This window comes from Chrysemys picta, chromosome 2, assembly GCF_011386835.1.
Source record: "Chrysemys picta bellii isolate R12L10 chromosome 2, ASM1138683v2, whole genome shotgun sequence".
Classification (NCBI taxonomy): Eukaryota; Metazoa; Chordata; order Testudines; family Emydidae; genus Chrysemys; species Chrysemys picta.
The window spans coordinates 34493211-34513979 of record NC_088792.1 but is presented as its reverse complement, the minus strand read 5'-3'; the positions used below and the strand labels follow the sequence as shown (position 1 = coordinate 34513979).

Below are 20769 nucleotides of genomic sequence, written 5' to 3'. Positions count from 1 at the left end.
TTTAAGCAGTAAGGCAAAATCCTTAGCCAAGTAAGTATGCTATTCAGTGGGGCATTCTTAGGGTTACCAACTTTCCAATTTTCAAAACCAGACACTACTGGCCCCCCATCGCTCGCTGCACCCACTCCCGCCACTCACTTGCCGCCTGAAGAGTTGGGCTGGGAGGAGCTAATGCGGAGCCTGCCTGCCTGCCTGCCCAGTTGGGGCATAACAGGGCGGAGGAGAGCGGGCACCGGAGCACGGAGCTGGGGTGGAAGGGTCGGTCCCCAGAGCGAAAGGCTGGAGCCAATCGGGTCACAGCGGGGTGGAGGGGTCCCCAGAACAAGAGGTCAGAGAGAGCCAGGGCCCCAGCAGGCTGCAAAGGTGGGACAGGCCATCATGGGCAGCAAGCCTAGCTGTTGGCCTGCTCCTCAAATGCCTCGTGCTGTCAGGATCCGTCCTCCAGATAGCGCCAGTACCTTCCTCTCTGCCAGAGCTGCGAGCCAGTTCCTCCAGCTGCAACTGCTCTTCCCACCCTCCCAGCAGTGGAGGCCAATTGCAGTTACTACAGTAACCGGACTTTTGATGTCTGATCAGCAGTACTGACCGGACACTGCATAGGTTCCCTTTCGACCGGACTTTCCAGTTGAAAACCAGACACTTAGCAACAAGAATGCCATTCTGTGAGAGCCAGTGGGAGTGAGGGAAAGAGTCTTCCCTTTCTCAGGCCATTTCACGGCTGCTACTGCAACATTAGGGCCATATTTGTGGCTGTTGCATTCCCCCTCCCGCCCCCAAAGATGGGATCAGATCTGCCCCCCTCCAACTTTCCAATCTCCCAGGACACTTTCTGTGCTCTGTGTTGTGGCCCTCGGGAGTGCACATTCCTGTGTGGAGCAACAGAGGGTCCTGTGGCACCTTTGAGACTAACAGAAGTACTGGGAGCATAAGCGTTCGTGGGTCAGAACCTCACTTCTTCAGATGCAAGAAGTGAGGTTCTGACCCACGAACGCTTATGCTCCCAGTACTTCTGTTAGTCTCAAAGGTGCCACAGGACCCTCTGTTGCTTTTTACAGATTCAGACTAACACGGCTACCCCTCTGATTCCTGTGTGAGCTCCCAAATCCAATTTCCCCTGCACAATAGCAGCATAACTACTACGGTAAGGGTCCTTTGTGACCATGGAGGAAAGGTCAAGATTTGCCTTCTATGGCATCTTGTAAAGCACCATTGTATTTGAAATATGAGACAAAAAGTATAACTGGAGTAACTGTACAGTGATCCCGGTGGATTGCTGGGTTTCCCATCTACTTGCCTGATAGGTTGCCAAAAAGTCAGGAGTCAGGCTCTGTGACTCCAGAATGGATTCGAAATTACATCCCAATTTTTTTTAAATTTTTGACTTTTCATAATGATTTGGGATTTTTTTCCCCCCAAATTTTTAATTTTTTCATGGAATCTAAATTCTGTTTTCTGAACAGCAGCAGTTATGAATCCAGATGGAACACCGTGTTTAGTTGTATATGAAGGCAGAGGGAAGCAGTTCTACCAAGAGCATAAGAGATGATTAGGAAAGAGAGGATGTAGATGGAAACTACAGTTATTTCTCCTGTTTAGACATTAAAAACTAAAAGAAAAATACATAATCAATTCAACAAATTGAGATATAGAAATAATGGAAAAGATCTTACTGGTGATTTCCTTTCTGCTAGCAGCATCTCCCACAATTCTGGACATCTGACCTGCTCTTCTCTCTGCAGCTCATGGAGACGGATCAGCATTTTGGTGCCGCATGGTCTGGCCACGTCCTCTCTGCTCCCACTTGTAGCCAGATGAGTTATTCCCAAACTATAAACTTATGGAGGCTGATCAGCATTTTGGTGCTGCACCATCTGGCCACGTCCTCTCTGCTCCCACTTGTACCCAGATGAGTTATTCCCAAACTATAAACTTACTATTTCAGTGAAATAGTAATGAAATAGCTATATATATTAGTACAATGGAGATTAATAAATTCATAGATTCCAAGGTCAAAGGAACCATTGTGATCACCTGACCTGTATAACATGTGCCTGATCTTCTGTATAACACAGGCCATAGAACTTCCCCAAAATAATTCCTAGAGTATATCTTTTAGAAAAACATCCAATCTTGATTTAAAAGATTCCACTTAATATCTGACACTTGGCTTATGATCCAGGGTGGGTGGAATTGTGGAAGACCCTGCTAGCAGACAGTAAATTATTAGTAAGAAATTTTCTGTTCTGCAGCCCAGAGTCTCCCACAATTCTGGACTTCTGGGAAGAAGCGAGCTGTGAGTTGTTATGTAGGGAGAGTTATAAAATAAAAATTATGTGGGAAAGAAGTACCCTCCCTTTTTGTGAGCTCACTCAAAAGTCTGTATTATTTCTGCCTGAAGCATCCTTCCAGCAAAGGAGGTCTCTGCAGAAGACAGGAAATCCACCTTGTAGTGCTTAATGAAGATGTTAGCTGTAGATCAAGTGACCACTTTGCAAATTGCTGAAGAGGACACACTTGCTCATGAGGTCACTAAGGATCTCATGGATTGCACCTTGATCTCTTCTGTGACAGCAACCTCTGATAATTCACAGGCTTTCATAATACAAAGTCTAAACCATCTAGCAATGGAGGAGTTGGAAGCACTGAGTCCCTGGCATTTTGGCCGGCAGAACACACAGCCTATTCTTCTTGTGGATTCTGTACACTTGAGATAGATTTTCAATGCTTTTCTGACATTTAAGCTGTGCCACATCTTTTTCAGTTTCATGCTGTGGTTTTGGACAGAACAAAGGAAGCACAATCTTTTGGGAAGTGCGGAAGGAGGAATTTACCTTAGAAAGAAAGGATTCTGGTGTTCTGAGCACCACCTTGTCCTCGTGGAACATGCAGTAAGGTCCCTGTATAGATAAGGCTGCCATCTCTGACACTTGCCTGGCAGACATGACAGCTACTAAGAAACAAGCCTTAATGGATAAATAAAAGGCTGACACTGAAGTTTGAAACTTGAAGGGACGGGTTGTCAGGGCCTTCAAAATTAGTGGAAGCTCCCATTTTGGGAAGACTGGCCTGACCATTGGTGTGGCTAATCGGACTGCTCAAAAGAATCTGGCTACCTGTGGACTGTCTGCCAAGAAGCCTGAGGATCCTTTGAAGCACATGCTACTAAGAGCTGACAACTGACATGCAATGGTACTGGGCTAAAGGCCTCTGTCTATGCCTCTATGGAAAAAGTCCAGAATGGTTGGAATTCCTGAATTTCTGGCATTTGCCTTGTGCTTTTGGCACCAATTGTTGAATCTGGACCAGATAGAGGTGTACACCTTTAGTGTCAATACTCTCCTAGATGAAAGCAATGTCTTCATGACTCTGGAGGACAGACTGAGACCTTCTAGTGCTTCCATCTCAATAGCCAGGATGTTAGTTGAAGCTGTTTCAGATGTGGAGGAAGAAGAGGACCTTGCAAAAGGATGTCTGATCTCCATGGAAGCTGGAGTGGGGGGTTCCCGTTTCAGCTCTGCCAGGTCTGAGAACCAACATCTCCTTGGCCAATGAGGAGTTATCAGTATTACTGCTGCCTGTTCTCATTTTATTTTCTGGACCACCTTCCCCAGTAGTGGAAATGGTGAATATGTGTAACGTATCAACTATGCAATAAGGCATCTGTCCCCACAGACCTGGGATCTGCCTTGTGAAGTATTTTGGCTTCTTTGCATTCATATGATTCACAAACAGGTAGGCTGAAGGGATGCTGAACATCTGAACAATTAAGTTGAAAATCTGCTGATTTAGGCAGCACTCAGAGTTGTTGACTTGGTGCTTGCTGAGCCAATCTGCCTTTTGGTTCAGGTCCCTTTTGACGTGGATTGCTCTTGGGAAAAGGAGGAACTGTTCAGCTCACTTCATTACTTCCATTGCCTGGAAAGCAAGTGGACATGCCTTGGCAGACATTGCTGTGGGCTGATTACCACTGTAAGGAGTTGAATACCTGTGTCAGAACCTATAAATGATTGTTTATGTGTTCCAGGGCCTGGCCTCACACCTTTAATATGAAGGCTTGAAGACTTCTGATGCATGATTGTGCCCATGGAGTGATCCCTATGCACAACACCAGGAATCCTAGCAGTTGGACGCACAGTGCTTCGGCAGGCCTCCTGCAGCTCTGGAGCAAGAAAATAAATTTCCAGATTTTCTGAAACCTTTTTAATAATGGGTAGATCTTCACTACCAAAGTGTCTATTTATACCTCCAGGTGGGTTATTCTGGTGGATGGAGCCAGAGAACTTTTCTAGGCACTGGTGATGAAGATGTGTGCTTAGAGGAGATTCAACGTCCAAGATGTGGCCCTGTGCGCTGCTGACTGCAATGGAACTCTGATCAGGATGTCGCCCAGGAAGGGATACAGTTGAGTTGCCAGCAACCTGAGTCTGCTGAACCTGGGAAGGCTGCCTCACAAATACAGCACTGCTTGGACTTAACCAGCTACTTTCTTGCCTGTTCTATCATGCCTGTAAGGGTCAGAGGAGCTGGCAGGGAGACGTTGCTCTGGAAGTTCAGTGGTGATTAAACCCCTAAAAGGGTTAACTGATCCAGGAAAGAGGATGAATGCCAAAGAAGCATTGCTGCCCACTGCCCAAAAAAATGGGCAGAAATTTTAAAATAGAAAGGGCCAGGGTGGGAGCAAAAGAAACTATCACAGTTTTCTACTGCAGAGGCAAAGAATGTGGCACTCAAACAGAGGGGCATGGCCAGACCATTTGGTGCCAAAATGCTGATCCACTTCCCTAAGCTGCAGAGACAGGAGAGCAGCCCAGATGTCCAGAATTGTGGGAGATGCTGGGCTGCAGAAAAGTATCACTTCTACATCAGACAACTTTAAACCATTTTATTATCAAGTGAAAGCCATGTTAGGGTAGGTACCATGTCTTCTTTTATGTTGTTTTGGAACCTATCACATTGTGGAACCTACCAAGAAAATGAATTAATAATTCTTATTGATAATTAGTAATTAATGTCTTCTTGATAACGTAGGCCCAGATCTTCCTTCAGTGAACAGGAATACATTTTATATAAGCATTTAGTATTAGGAAATTCTAGGTCTCCGTTGCATGGCTTTAAAATTACACAAATTAAGATCAAATTCCTTACAATTAGCAGAGTATAAAAAAGTAGGTTCCCAATTGATGTGTAAAAAAGAATAATGTTTACAGGAAAAAAATAGGAAAATGGAAGGGGAGTAATAAGATCTTTAACTTCAAACTGCCAAGGTTTCTGTACGCAAATATAAGAAGCATATCAAAGAAAACAAGAAAATTGGAAAGTATTGTATGTGCTCATATAGGAATTTTGACATCATGGGTTTAACCAAAACATGGTGCAGACACAAATATTTATAAAGTGACATTATATATTTTTTCAAAAAAGTCATATAGAACAAAAAGCGTAACTTTATGTACAGTATTCAGAAAAGTTTGGGAACTACTGAAATTGATATTCTAACATTTTTTATTACTGAAATGTGGAAACCAACTATCACTAATTTAAAACAGTAACTGGCAATATTTTAATTTTATAAACGTCAACAAACTTTCTTTGTTACAAAGGTTCACTGTAGGTTTACACATATGGTAATGTTAAATTATTCTGTAACAGGTGAAATGCACCTCTCCTGCATAAAGCCTGAGTAATCATGTGGCATGAAGAAGAAAGAAGCATATGCTCCACCAGTGGCCCTACTCTAGATATGGGCTGCGAGTGTGGAGGCCACTGGATCTGCATAAATGCCAATTTCATGGCCCCACCCATCCATTCCACCCTAGCCTTCTGTGCTGACCTATGTGGAGCCAATATAGAGATCCTCTTTTATGGCAGGCAGGGGATACACAGTCTGCATGGCTGCTCAGCCTGCAGCTTCCCCATGAAGCTTTAATATAGAGCTTCAAGGGGAGCCATCAACTTGAAAATCACACTTCCATCTGAAAATGTTGAACTACGTTGTTACAAGTAACCCCTAAGAGATTGGAGGTGGGGGTGGGGGAAATCTTTCCCTTTTTTCCCAGTTTTATTGCTTTACTAACTTGACAGCACTTTAAGGTATAGTCAGTTTCAGTGTATTGTTCATGGTGCTCATCCTTCCCCAATCCCTTTAAAGGGATGTGTACCAGTAACATCAGCAGCAGAGCTGAAATTGAAAATAATTATGAACAGACAGCAAGCAGACGTGTGCCCAGAGAGAATAGCTAGGGGAGAGGATGGGTGAGCCTGAGCATGTTAAGTCAGGACTACCCAAAAGATTTCTCTAAACATAAAGAGAGGAGCAGAAAACCCTTATAACAATTTTTTAAATGTCAGGATTTACTATTTAAAGGTTGCTCTACCAGGAAACTGATTTTATTTTTAATGCATCAGTTAAAAAAATCATATTGACAGTGTCACCTTCAGTGGTGTGAAGAGCCTTTGTCTGCTACCCCACAGGTGAATTTCACAATAGCATTAATAAAGCCTTTGTAGAGTTTTGCTACATTTTTCTGTTTGGATTGCTGTGCTTTGGAACAAAGTATAAATAATGTTTTTTGAGGTAGCATGATTCATAACACATAATTTAACATTCCAATATCAACAGAGTTGAGTATACTTTTCTTTGCACTTTTTCATAATTATTTGCATCTCTTGGACAGTACACTGATATTCTGTCATTACCAACATTACTATAGTAGTGGTTTTTATGTTTTGAATTAAGAAACTAATTAATCTAAATCTGTTTCCATTAAGATCATTCTTTTGAATTAATGACCCACACAGCTCCTTTATTCTTGCTTTGTAAAAGAGGCATGTATTAATATATTTATAGTTTATATATAAACTTTGAAAATTAATGTAATGCTCATGAAAGTGGGTGACTAGTAGCACTGGTTGTTGTGCAAATTTTCCCACAGGGCTCCAATACCTCAATCACATTGATGCCAACTCGCAACTGCTTGTTCACAAGTCATTCTTAGGCCACTCTGGAATCCACCATGTGTAGTGGTTTAGTGATGTATAAAAACAGTGACTAACTTCAGACCAGCAAACTATCATTTGTAGCTTCCAGAGGTGGAATGGTTTATGCATTGGCCAGTACAACCTACCTCTACATTTAAAAAATGTCTTAAATCTATCACACACAAAATAACATTAACCAAATCATTGTATTGGTATTAACAAACAGCAGTTTTAACTTTAATTCAATATCTTTTCTACAGCATAGTGACCCAAATCGGGCAGCATAGTGACCCTTAATGCAGCCTAAGTCTATAATATCTGTTCCATTGCCCTCTATAGCCCAGGAAAAACACTTTTGAAAGGAATTTCAAGGGTGGGGTGGGGGTTTCTGGCAATACGACTCTCAGAGCCAGGTGAGCTAAGTACCCAGTATAGACCCTAAGCACAGGTGATGGGGGACCTACTCAGTTGTATAATGAAAAGTCTTAGCTATCAAATACAGGCAACATGTATCAGTAATAACAGTCCAAGATACAGGAAGGTGCATCCCTTTCTTGAAAGAAGGGAAATACATGTAACACATCACTTGTTAATATAAAATCTTAGAGGAGACTGTGTCAATAAAAAAGAAAGGGAAATACAATTCAGAATGACTTGATTAGTTTGGAAAAGGGGCAGGTAAGTGGTTTATAGAAATCAGTGTGGAAAACTGTAAGATGCTGAATCTATGAATCAAAATCAGGAGGAAATGTTCCTTTAACTATTTCATGATGTTTATAAAGTATTAAAAAGAAAGGTAGATACACAGAAATTGTTGATCCTCTAAGTTGCTTAGTTCTTCACAGGAAATGTTGACTTCAGTGGGAGTTGAGAGCATTTGGTACAGTAATACTCAGACATCAGTAGTTCAGGAGCCAAATTAGTGATCATCATTACCCAAAAGAGCCATAGTAGTGTGAATTCATTGTTTCATTTACTATATATATATATAATTATCACAACATAATGACTGACCAGGTATTATTATTTTATCAACTACAGTTGGTTAATAACTTAGGCCTTGTCTACACTACGAGAGTAGTTCGATTTTACTTGCATCGAATTTTTGTAATCGATATTGCAAAGTCGAACGTGTGTGTCCACACTAAGGACAGTAATTCGACTTTGTGCGTCCACACTAACGGTGATAGCGTCGACATTCGAAGCGGTGCACTGTGGTCAGCTATCCCACAGTTCCCGCAGTCCCCTCTGCCCATTGGAATTCTGGGTGTAGCCGGCAATGCCTTCTGGGTAACAAAATGAGTCGAGGGTGCTTTTGGGAAACTGTCGTCATCCGTCCATCACTCCCGCCCTCCCTCCCTGAAAGCGCCGGCGGGAAAACAGTTCGCGCGCTTTTCCAGTCATTGACAGCGCGGACGCCACTGTACTCCGAGCATGGAGCCCGCTGCGACCATCGCTGCAGTTGTGGCCGCTCTCAACGTCTCGCAGCTTATCATAAAGGTTTCCCTGAGGCAGATGCAGAAAAGTCAGGCAAGGAGGCTACGGCACCGCGGTGATGTCCTGAAGTCTGAGAGTAGCACAGACCTGTCAGAAAGCAGGCGACCCAGCGCCGAGGACATCACAGTGGCAATGGGTCATGTTGATGCCGTGGAACGGCGATTCTGGGCACGGGAGACAAGCACTGAGTGGTGGGACCGCATAGTGCTGCAGGTCTGGGATGAATCCCAGTGGCTGCGAAACTTTCGCATGCGGAAGGGAACTTTCCTGGAACTTTGTGAGTTGCTGTCCCCTGCCCTGAAGCGCAGTGACACCCGGTTGCGAGCTGCACTGAGTGTACAGAAGCGAGTGGCCATAGCCCTGTGGAAGCTTGCAACGCCAGACAGCTACCGGTCAGTCGCGAACCAGTTTGGGGTGGGCAAATCTACCGTGGGGGTTGTTGTGATGCAAGTAGCGAAGGCAATCGTTGATGTACTGCTGCCAAAGGTAGTGACCCTGGGAAACGTGGAGGCGATCATAGATGGCTTCGCAGCGATGGGATTCCCAAACTGCGGTGGGGCCATAGATGGAACTCACATCCCTATCCTGGCACCGGACCACCAGGCCACCCAGTACATTAACCGAAAGGGATACTTTTCCATGGTGCTGCAAGCACTGGTGGACCACAGGGGACGTTTTACCAACATCTACGTGGGATGGCCGGGCAAGGTTCATGACGCTCGTGTTTTCAGGAACTCTGGTCTGTTTAGACGGCTGCAACAAGGTATTTACTTCCCGGACCACAAAATAACTGTTGGGGATGTGGAGATGCCTATAGTCATCCTCGGGGACCCAGCCTACCCGCTAATGCCCTGGCTCATGAAGCCCTATACTGGCGCCCTGGACACTGAAAAAGAACTCTTCAACTACCGGCTGAGCAAGTGCAGAATGGTGGTGGAGTGTGCTTTTGGCCGTCTCAAGGGGAGATGGAGAAGCTTACTGACTCGCTGTGATCTCAGCGAAACCAATATCCCCATTGTTATAGCAGCTTGCTGTGTGCTCCACAATCTCTGTGAGAGCAAGGGGGAGACCTTTATGGCGGGGTGGGAGGTTGAGGAAAATAGCCTGGCTGGTGATTACTCACAGCCAGACAGCCGGGCGATTAGAAGAGACCAGCGGGAAGCGCTGTGCATCCGGGAGGCTTTGAAAGCAAAGTTCCTGAGTGAGCAGGGTAACCTGTGATTTTATAGTTTGTGTACTGAGAAGCTAAACCTGCCCCCGTTTCTTTACCCAGGTAATGTTGACTATCCTATCCAGTTACATACCCCCTTCACCCCCCCTCCAACACACGTGTCGAAATAAAAATAGTTCTACTTTGTTAAAGCACACCGTTTTCTTTAATACTGTTTTAGCGGGAATTTTTTAAAACTGGGACGCAGACTGTGGTGCGGGGCGGGTCTAGTGTTGTGATGCGAATGCAGCTTCTAAACTCAAGGATTGACAGGCTCCGCTGCGGTGGGATGCTTGTTTCAACGGAGCCTGTCACCCCTCCTGATCGGGACTGTGTGTATGGGAGGTCTATTTGACTTTGTGGCAGGGGGAGGACGGTTACAGATCCCATGCTGTGTGGCTCTGTGATCCTGTCTAAGGACCGGCGCTTAAGATCTGTAACTGCCCTCCCCCGCCACAAAGTCACAGAGCAACCCACCCCCCCCAACATTACATCAAAACAACCTCCCAGACTAACCGGGGCAACTAGTCACTGCATCACTGCACTGTGTATGTGCCCTGCTGCTGTGCCTGCCCCCGACCATGTACCCTGCCAAAGGAGACTGTCCTGTCCAATTTCCAACCCCCTTTCCCCTCCTCCTCCAAAAGAACATGATTGAAACAGTAGTTAACAGAAACGAATTTTTTATTATCGACTACACATGGCATTGGGAGGTGAAACTTGGACGTGGGCTTGTGTCAGGCGGGAAGGAAAGAACTTTTCAAATTTTGGGAAATGAGAGCCTTCTGCTACTAGAGCTCTCTGCAGGGGTGGAGTGAGAGTTAGCAGGGACTCTGCCGCCTCTCCTTCTTTGCACTTTGGGTGAGGTGGGTATGGGACTTGGTGGCGGGGGAGTGCGGTTAGAGATGGACTGCAGCGGGGCTCTGTCCTCCTGCCTCCGTTCCTGCAGAACATCCACAAGGCGCCGGAGCGTGTCCGTTTGCTCCCTCAGTAGTCCAAGCAGCGTTTGAGTCGCCTGCTGGTCTTCCTGCCGCCACCTCTCCTCCCGATCCATGTTGGCTTGGTGCATTCGGGTCAAGTTCTCCCGCCACTGGGTCTGCTGTGCTGCCTGGGCTTGGGAAGAGGCCATAAGCTCAGAGAACATGTCCTCCCGTGTCCTCTTCTTCCTACGCCTAATCCGCGCTAGCTTCTGGGAGTGTGATTCCAGGCTAGGTTGTGAGACAGTCGCAGACGGGGCTGTGGAAATGGGAAAAAGGGAGTGAATTCCTCTGAAAGATAAATGTAGTTGTGAACAAAGAACATAGTCTTTCTCTGTGAACAAGACCATGCACAGCACCTTTCACATGCGCACTCAGCACAAGGTCGAATTCTCGGCCTTCGCATTCTGTGCCTGGGGTCTTGAACAGCACATTTGAGAAGCGAGGCAGCACAACGGAATTTCTGTTGCAGGCAGACATGGTAAGCCGTACACTTGTGGCAGTTTAAAACTTTTATATTACCACTGGCCTCATTTCACATTTAAATCAATGTCAGTCCCTGCTGCCAGCAATCCGGCAAGCGGGAACTCTGCCCCTGTCCCACCCCCTCGCGGCTGTCCCCGGGAATGATCCCTTTCGGCTGCCCCTCTCCCGCCTCCACCGCGTGGCTGCAAACCAGCGGTGACAGTTCTGTAAAGGAACGGGAAAGCAGTCCCAACACTAACATTCCCCTACCTAATTAAAAGCAGGTCACCATGGCCGACATCACCCTGATGAGGATCTCCGAGAGCGACAAAGAGAGAATGCTCCGGGAAAGCCTCCAAAGACCAGGGCCGTATGCCGCCCTGCTGTGCAGAGCAATGATCCCCGAGTACCTGATAATCTCGTGGCGCGGCAACGTGTCGTACTTCGGAGGACCCAATAAGGCCGCTCTCCCCAAGAACCTCATGCAACGGCTTTCAAGTTACCTCCAGGAGAGCTTCATCGAGATGTCCCAGGAGGATTACTGCTCTATCCCCGCACATATAGACCGCATTTTACTGTAGCTGCAGTAGCAGGGAATACACAGTAGAGCGGCTTGTGCAGGACAATCACTGAAAACCGGACATTGCTAGATTTCTTTTCAAAACTTGCACTGCCCCTTACTAAACCGTTAAGCGCCTAGGGCACACTAATCATGAACAACCCATTCTTTTAATTGTTAATATTCCTGTTTTGTTAAAAATAAATGTTTAGATGTTTACAACACTTACTGGCTGATCCTTCACCAGATTCTGTGTCCGGGGTAATGGCTGGGGACGCTTCGTAGGGGATCTCTGTAAGGGTGATGAAGAGATCCTGGCTGTCGGGGAAATCAGCGTTGTGAGAGCTGCCAACTGCCTCGCCCTCCTCATCTCCTTCCTCATCTTCCCCGTCCCCTAACATGTCTGAGGAACCGGCCGTGGACAGTATCCCATCCTCAGAGTCCACGGTCACTGGTGGGGTAGTGGTGGCGGCAGCACCGAGGATGGAATGCAGTGCCTCGTAGAAACGGGATGTCTGGGGATGGGATCCGGAGCGTCCGTTTGCCTCTTTGGTCTTCTGGTAGCCTTGTCTCAGCTCCTTGATTTTCACGCGGCACTGCGTTGCATCCTGGCTGTATCCTCTCTCTGCCATGTCTTTAGAGATCTTCTCGTAGATCTTTGCATTCCTTCTTTTGGATCGCAGCTCGGAAAGCACGGACTCATCGCCCCACACAGCGATGAGATCCAAGACTTCACGATCAGTCCATGCTGGGGCTCTCTTTCTATTCACAGACTGCATAGCCATCACTGCTGGAGAGCTCTGCATCGTTGCCAGTGCTGCTGTGCTCGCCACGATGTCCAGACAGGAAATGAGATTCAAACTGGCCAGACAGGAAAAGGAATTCAAATTCAAATTTTCCCGGGGCTTTTCCTGTGTGGCTGGTCAGAGCATCCGAGCTCGCACTGCTGTCCAGAGCGTCAACAGAGTGGTGCACTGTGGGATAGCTCCCGGAGCTATTAGCGTCGATTTCCATCCACACCTAGCCTAATTCGACATGGCCATGTCGAATTTAGCGCTACTCCCCTCGTCGGGGAGGAGTACAGAAGTCGAATTAAAGAGACCTCTATGTCGAACTAAATAGCATCGCAGTGTGGACGGGTGCAGGGTTAATTCGATTTAACGGCGCTAACTTCGACATAAACGCCTAGTGTAGACCAGGCCTTAGTAAAAGCATCCAGATTGGTTAATAACTTAGACTGGTTAATAATTAAATCACACAGTGTTTTTAGCACAATACCATGTGCTACAAAGAGCTGTAGGAGACACAGTAAAGAGCCACTTGCAGCTCGTGAGCCTCAGTTCTGAGTATCACTGATGTAGTACTTCCAAGGGGGCTCCAGCACCTCACAGGATCAGGTCTTTAAATGTTGTGCAGAATGATTTATATCAGTGACAGAGTACAAAGGAAAATCAAAACTTGTGTTAATGGGGGCATTCATTAGAAATTGGAAGAAATCATTCCAGCCTTGTACAAGAGTTAGTGATGCAAGACTCCTAGATATTTTAGGGATATGCTTAAGAGAAACAAAACCTTTCATATTTTCTGTACCATGGATCATTGGGTCTAATCCATTCTAGACCAGTAAAGGAAAATAGTCACCTTTTTATCTCTGTTTGGCAGTTTATATGAAATAAATTAATAGTCCAGTTCTTTGTGCACAGCTGACTACTGCACAAGAACTACCATTCACAACTGGCACTTTTTGTTGGCAGTCTGAGCAGAGAATCTAAGGATTTCATTGGCATGGAGACTGAAATATGCTCTCAAGCCAAAAGGTGCTCCCTTGAGAACATGGTTGAGGTATGTAGGGTAGAGGAGACCCACTAGCTGTGCTGTTCACAGTCTGTTAATAGAACACTTTTATTTCCATTATTGTTCGACTAGCACCTTTCAGGATGCTTTACTGGGAACAGTATGCAGAGTTCTGGTTACATTATTATAAAGATGACATTTTACAAATAGAGAAAGTACAATTAAGGACAACCAGATTGCTATGAGCAGTAGATGGGTTTCTGTGGCTGTGTAGTTGTGTTTTAAATATTCAAATAAATAAATTAAATTATTTAAAGCAGTTAAAAGAATACAAGTAAAAGGCGACTAATTAGCAAGACTGTAAACATGAATTATTGAAAATCATGAGAAAAATGTGATTATGATCTATAAATAAGGCTGTGATTCTGTCACAGAGGTCATGGATTCTGTGATTTTCTGCAACCCCTGTGACTTTTGCAGCTGCAGTGGCTGGTGCAGCTGATCCCAGGGCTGCGGCGCTCCCCGTGGCCAGCTGCACAGGCCACTGCTTGGGCAGCCCAAGACAGCTGGCCCCAGGGAGCGTCCAAGCAGCGGTCCCAGGGGCTGCTGTGGGGAGCACCCGAGTAGCAGTCCTGGGGGCTGCCTCGAGGCCAGCTGCTCCAGCTGCTGCTTGGGCGGCTGGCCTCAGGGAGCACCCAAGCAGCGGTCCTAGGGTGGCTGGCCCTGGGGAGTGCCTGAGCAGCAGCAGGTGCTGGGGGCAGTCACTAAATCTTAGCCTTATCTATAAACAATTACATTTTAGTAAATATATTCTCACCTTAGCATTTTCAATGCAGGGACAGATAGCCCACGCTGCACTTGCTTGAACATCTGGATGAGGATTTTTCAACAAGGACCACAACAAGCGAACTCCATCCAAGCGGTCAATTATCCTATTATAGAAACAGACATTATAAAATCATAATTCATTATGGAGTAAACAATGTAAAATTGAAATTATGTAATTTTGTTTCAAAAGTCATGTTAAGGAATAGTGGTGTGATTTTTTTAATAAACAGTCTTGTGTTATTTAAGTGCTAGTGGTTTATTGGCAACTAAATATTATCAAGATTTTCTATAAATGTTACTGTCACTAGATGGTTGTGCACAAATTTTTTAGACAAAAATGTGTTTTCTAACTAAAACTTATGGGTGTTTATCTTTTTCTCAGTATTTACACTTAAAATGCTTTATTCAAGAAACCAGTCAAACTGCATTATATCTAAGACTCATGTAAACCTAGAAACAAGCTATGTGCGATTTTAATGAGCTACATGCAAGGTGAAACCTTAATTCAAACATACTAGTTTCTTTCATATAGTAACAAATATTTTCCAAAACAAATATTTATGCCAAAAAACTATGTACTAAACTTTTTATTCAGTTTATGTTTAATTTATTTACTTCACAGTGTGACATATCTTAAAGTCCTATGTTTCTAATCTAGCATTAGGAATTAAAATGGTCACACCACAGTGCATCCTTTGTTGGGCATGAATAACGTGTAACTTGTTTCCCATGTGTTCCCTACTAACAAGACTAACATTGAACACTGTGTAATAATTACTTAAACACACAGTAATCAAAGTATCTTCATGACTAGCTGAAAAATGAATTATCATCAGAGTCATCTCTACACCATCTGTCTTATGTTTATATATCAATCAGTCTAGGGGATCATAACTTCACATTAGGGTCCACTGAGTACTTTAAATGGAGAGGAAGTCCAAACAAAACTTAATATCCTTTACAAACATGTCTTTGTTCAGAAAGATATGTTAAACTCAAAGCAGATGAGATGAAGATAAAGAAAATCAGGCATACTTTGATTTCTAACCTCAAAAGTAAAAGTTTAATTGTACACTGATAGTGCACATCTTATATTGTGAATCTTATAAAATATCACGCAAAAACATATAATTGTATTCACTATGTGAAAGTTTGTCAGGATTTTTTTTAAACTAAGTATAAAATCAGTTCTGTACGTAATCATACAATTATATGATGCAGAAAAAATTACTTATGACATGAACTCTGTTTAAAGTAACGTGGGGCATTACTTACAACAAATTGATGCAACCTGGTTATGTAATTTTGCTCTCAAAATCTAGATTTTTCCCCAGAACTAAGGAGAACCTGATTTTAAAAGCCCTTTTTAATGCAAGACCTGCTAAATTGAAGGCAATCTCATTTATATACTCAGTGCCAAATATACCAACTGCCAGAAGAAAAGTCAACTGAGAAAGTAAGAAATCAGAGTTCGCATTGGCAGTAGCAGGACAAACCATAACAGCATAATGAGCCAGCACACAACTATGTAAACCATTGGTCCACACAGTAACAAAGACTGAAGGACAACTTTCAAAATCTCATATAGTTCTCCTTTCAATAACTTCAGCAATGCTTTCCTGTGAAAACACAAACAGGAAACTTTTTGCTGTTGGACTTAATTGAAAAAGGGCCCAGTGTATAGCTGGTGTTTACTTCAGTGAAGCCAATGTAGTTAACACAATTGGTGTGAGAGCACAAGAAAGCCCAAAATGATTGAAGAGGTACAGCAGTCTTCCAAAACAGTAATGAAAATGTACCAGCCCAGGCACTAATTCTGATCTTTTACCATAACCATAATGAGAATAATAAAAAAAAAACCCTCATCTTAATAATAGTTAATTTTCCTGAGAAAAATTAAAATGTGTGCACAATCTGTAGACAATTAGTAGCAGTAATCACAATGTGCTAATGGCCTTGCTATTATCTTATGGTAAGGGCTTTTTCGGGGGAGGGTTGACGGCGTTTCCTATAAGCATAATGGAAGAGGTGAATTTTTAAGGAGGAGGATAAGGTGGTGGCTTTACAGATTACGACTTTCCCCTTGCATGTAAGGGGCAGCATAGGCGAAAGTACAAAGGGACAGATATTTAAAGGTATTTAGACACTTAAAGATGAAGATAGGTGCCTACTGGGATTTTCAAAAGCACACAAGACCCTAACAGGAGAGTGCTTATGGGAGAAGCAGACAAGCATGCGATCGCGATTGGCAGCTTGGCTTGGTAGACATGGCAGCCAGCGATTACCCAAGAAATCACCTAACCCAAAAGTAGCTCTAGTTTGTTTTCTCCCCTAGTATTATGACAGTAACTTGGTAAACTATAGAAGATATGGTGTCTTCTACTCAGAAGAACATCTTGTTACTGTAATCTTTCTTTTCTCTCCCTCATCTCTTGAGGTTCCTCTGCATCTCTGCTGGAGCCCCAAAGATTCCCCTCATTTTGCCCTGTTTTACATAGTTTCACATAGACTCCAGTAATAGCCACATTTCTACCAGCAACAAACACTGCTTTTGAAGTCTATTAGTATCTCCATCCTTAGTCAATCAGAGAAGTTACCACTGAGCAATGGGAGGTACTTCCTCTCCTGAGTGACTAAATATATTGCCTAAGCAAATATGGTAGCCCATCACTGCTACCAGCCCTAGAATCAAGGGACAGAGGTTATGCATTGAGCTTAGGTTTCCTGCACTGCACTACAGACCACAACTTCTAGGCTGGTTCAGCTTTCTCTTGTATTTTCCTTTAATCCTCCTTTCCCTTTCAAATTGACTGTCATTACGTTTTCAGTTTTCCTATCTGCTATTCTAGTCTATAATTTTTCATACTGCACTCATCAGCACAGTGTGTCTTGGCTCAAATTAGGTTGTATCCCATATTATTATTATTTATCTGTATGACAGCAGCACCTGTTGCCACTACTGAGATTGGGACACCATTGTGCTAGATACTGCACAAACACTTAATAAGAGACTGTTCCTGTCCCATAGAGTTTGCAAACAAAACAGAAGAGTCAGACAAAAGGCAGAAGAAAGAAATTATTATCCCCCTTTTACAGACATTACTGAGCCACACAGAGATTATGTAATTTTCCCAGGGTCACACAGGGACTGTGTGGCAGAGTCGAGAAATTGACCAGGTTTCCTGAGTCACAGTTCAGTGGAACTGAAACTATCAAAAAACTATCCTTCCTCCTTGAAGCATCTACCACTTCCCAATGCCTGACCTGGCTTTTCTGGAAGCAACATTTCTTGTGTGTGACTAAAGTTGAAGCTATTGATTAACAGTATAACCAACTGACTGACTTCACTCGTGGGGTTTGTTCTTAAAAATGTTCAAGAGACCAATAAACCAAATTTAGCCAAATTTATTGTCTAAAGATAAAGCAACACAGTAAGAAAAGAAGACATCCTTCAAGGAAGCAATTCTTATCTTGCAGCATATTCACCTTACACAGAAGGTGTGCTTTAAAGATACGTACCTAAACGTACTTCTATTTATATTGTGGTTGTTTATAAGCTAAAAGCCCCCTATACGTCACTTGAAGTTTAAGTTTAACCCACTAGTCTGTGCCAGCTTTGTCTGGGGTTCCCAAATTTTAATAGCAGAAAACCAAACACCCTTGCCCCGCCCACTTCCCCATGGTCCCGCCCATGCCCCCACCCCTTCCTCCAGGCCCCGCCCCTGCTCACTCCATCCCTCCTCCCTCCGTTGCTTGCTCCCCCCACCCTTGCTCACTCACTTATTTTCATCAGGCTGTTCCAAGAGGTTAGGGTGTGGGAGAGGGTGAGGGCTCCGGCTAGGGATGGAGCCAGGGATGAGGGGTTTAGGGTGCAGGAGGGGCTCTGGGCTGGGGGGTGGGACTGAGGGGTTCAGAGTGTGGGAGGGGGCTCCGGGCTGCGGCAGGGGGCTGGGGTGTGAGAGGAAGTGACGGCTCTGGTTGTGAGCGCGAGCTCTGGGGTGGGGCCATGGATGAGGGATTTGGGGTGCAGGAGGGGGCTCCGGGCTGGGGGGTGGGGCTGAGGGGTTCGGAGTGTGGGAGGGGGCTCAGGCCTGAGGCAGGGGGTTGGGGTATGGAAGGGTGTAGGGGCTCTAGTCTGGGGATGCGGGCTCTAGGGTGGGGCCAGAAATGGGGGATTCAGGGTGGGGGAGGGGGCTCTGGGCTGGGAAAGGTGATTGGGGTGCAGGGTGTGGGCTCTGGAAGGGAGTTCCAAGATGGTGAAGGGAGTTGGGGTATAGGAGGGGGTTCGGGATGTGAATTCCGGGCGGTGCTGACCTCAGGCAGCTCACGAGTAGTGGCAACATGTCCCTTTGGCTCCTAGATGAAGGGGTGGCCAGGGGGCTTTGTGTGATGACCCCACCCGCAGGCACCATCCTCACAGCTCCCATTGGCCATGGTTCCTGGCCAATGGGACCTGCGGAGCCGGCCCTTGGGGCAGGGGGCCGGGACTGTGTGCAGTGCCCCTGTGGCTGCCTCTCTGTCTAGGAGCCAGAGGGTAATGCTGGCTGCTTCCCGGGAGCCTTGTGGAGCCAGGCAGGGAGCCTGGCAGCCCCACTGCACCGCCAACCGGACTTTTAATGGCCCGGTCAGCAGTGCTGACCAGAGCCGCCAGGAGCCTTTTTCAACCAAGTGTTCCAGCTTTGTCCATGGTACATCCCTGTATTTTCCCATATCTTGTTTTGAATACTACATTCCAGGTGATGATGAGCCATGATAGTACTCCCTAACAGTACTTGGTATAGAGTATTCATGTATTATTGCTTTGACAAGTTTCCTATTTTCTAATGCCAAGCTGACTTTAGCTTTGCAAAGCATTGTGGGATACCTGACATGGGGGAACAGAATTGTGGGAGGAGTATAATACATTCAGTTAACATACCTTCCCAACATCCATATATATAATGTATATTATATTAATACCATGCACATAATACCATTAGTGTGGTGTTTACTACATCTAACACATACGTATTGGCTAACAAAGCTCTTTTTCTGGTGAGATGGCTTTTTCTTCATCTGGTTTTTTTTTTGTCTCTATCTCTTCTTAGTCTTTCCAGATTTTCTTTTCTCTTCTCCTGCTCTCACACATATTCCCCATTGCTTATTTCCTTTAGCCACGATTTTCTTCTTGCCACATAAATAGCTGCATTCATAACTGCAAAGTCTAAGTCAAGTATTGGTAAGCTATGTACCATTTCCGAATAATACATTCAAAAATGTCTAACGAAAAATGGAGGCAAATATTAAATTTATTATATTTCCTCATCATTTATATATTGATTAATTTAGCTGAAGTATGCAGATTCATATGAAAATGACTTACTGGCCTTCACACAAAATTCCCAGTGAAGTCAATGTTACAAGTGTATAGCTACACTCAGATTCTGGCTCACAAAGTCCATTCAAGATGGAATAACCAGAACAAGAAACACTGGTGGTCGAAACCTGTGAAGTGCTGAGCATTTGCAATTGGCATTGGAGTCAATGGACCCGATCCTGCCCCTGTTAAAGGGAGTTCTGCCATTCTCTTCAACAATGGAACAGTACTGGGCCCAAAGCAGACTTAAAATGCATAATAAGAAAGAATGGTCAAAGCTGCTATGTCGACGGGTGAAACCCTCCCATTGATATAGTGCTGTCTACACCAGAAGTTTGGTCGGTATAACTGAGTCGCTCAGGGGTGTGGATTTTCCACACTCCTGAGCAACGTAATTATACTGACATAGGCCTGTAGTGTAGACCAGGCCTGAGCTGTGACTGAGCTGAACTCAGTGCAGCTGACACATGGAAGTGGGGAAAGGGGGCTGCATGCTACCTTTTCAGGCCCAGAGTTCTGGGGCTGCCTGGAGACTCATCTGGCTTGTTCAGTGGCACAATTTAGAGCAGCCTGTAGGTTTTCCATGGCCTCAAGCAGCTGTTCTGGCAACTGGGAATAACCAGAGTGTATTCCATCGGTGCCCTTGTCCACTGGCCACAACTTCTATACCACAAACCAAGAGTGAGGGTGGCATAGAGCTGCTGTCAGCTCTGCACTATTTGAGGAGTCCCCCTACAAAACTAATTTCCAGGGGCACTCAAAACAGCTGGCCAACTGTATGCATATAGAATGCATGCCTTATGGGCACTGAATTTCAAAGCAGTTCAGTAAGTTTCCTAGGATGAGATGTTCCTGCTGTTTCTATGACCAATTCTAGGCAGACTTTGGTCATACTGGAGAGGTGGTTACTTAGTACAGATAATTTAATATCATAAAATGCTTGAGAAGACCTTGGGGTTGTTGCTTAGGCTCACTAGTTACTTAATAAAGATTGTCTTTCACACAGGTTTCACTGTATTTATTTTAAAGACCTACAAGGCCATCATGGCTAAATTTGTTTGCTGGCCAGGATAACAGTTCTAGGAACACATAGCAATTTTATATT

At 44.7% G+C, this 20769-nt stretch overlaps 2 protein-coding genes across 7 annotated transcripts in view; both read right to left on the bottom strand.

Moving 5' to 3' along the window:
- ODAD2 (outer dynein arm docking complex subunit 2) overlaps positions 1 to 20769 on the bottom strand; it is a 184304-nt gene that overhangs the window by 57336 nt on the left and 106199 nt on the right. For all 4 annotated transcript variants that reach the window (XM_005290932.5, XM_065586859.1, XM_065586860.1 and 1 more), the window contains one exon: positions 14298 to 14412. In XM_005290932.5, coding sequence (XP_005290989.2) covers positions 14298 to 14412 — 115 coding nt within the window. The remainder of the gene's footprint in view (positions 1 to 14297; positions 14413 to 20769) is intronic.
- Positions 10446 to 12895, bottom strand: LOC135981278 (myb/SANT-like DNA-binding domain-containing protein 2). 3 transcript variants are annotated; one of them, XM_065582917.1, is made up of 3 exons: positions 11916 to 12895; positions 11631 to 11708; positions 10842 to 10921 (listed from the first exon to the last, which is right to left on the bottom strand). In XM_065582917.1, the coding sequence occupies exons 1-2, from the start codon at positions 12490 to 12492 to the stop codon at positions 11674 to 11676; spliced, it is 612 nt and encodes a 203-aa protein (XP_065438989.1). In that variant the 5' UTR covers positions 12493 to 12895; the 3' UTR covers positions 10842 to 10921; positions 11631 to 11673. The 3 variants fall into 3 exon arrangements, with proteins under 3 accessions (XP_065438986.1, XP_065438989.1, XP_065438988.1); XM_065582914.1 differs by lacking the exon at positions 11631 to 11708 and having other exon boundaries at positions 10446 to 10921; XM_065582916.1 differs by lacking the exon at positions 10842 to 10921 and having other exon boundaries at positions 11503 to 11708.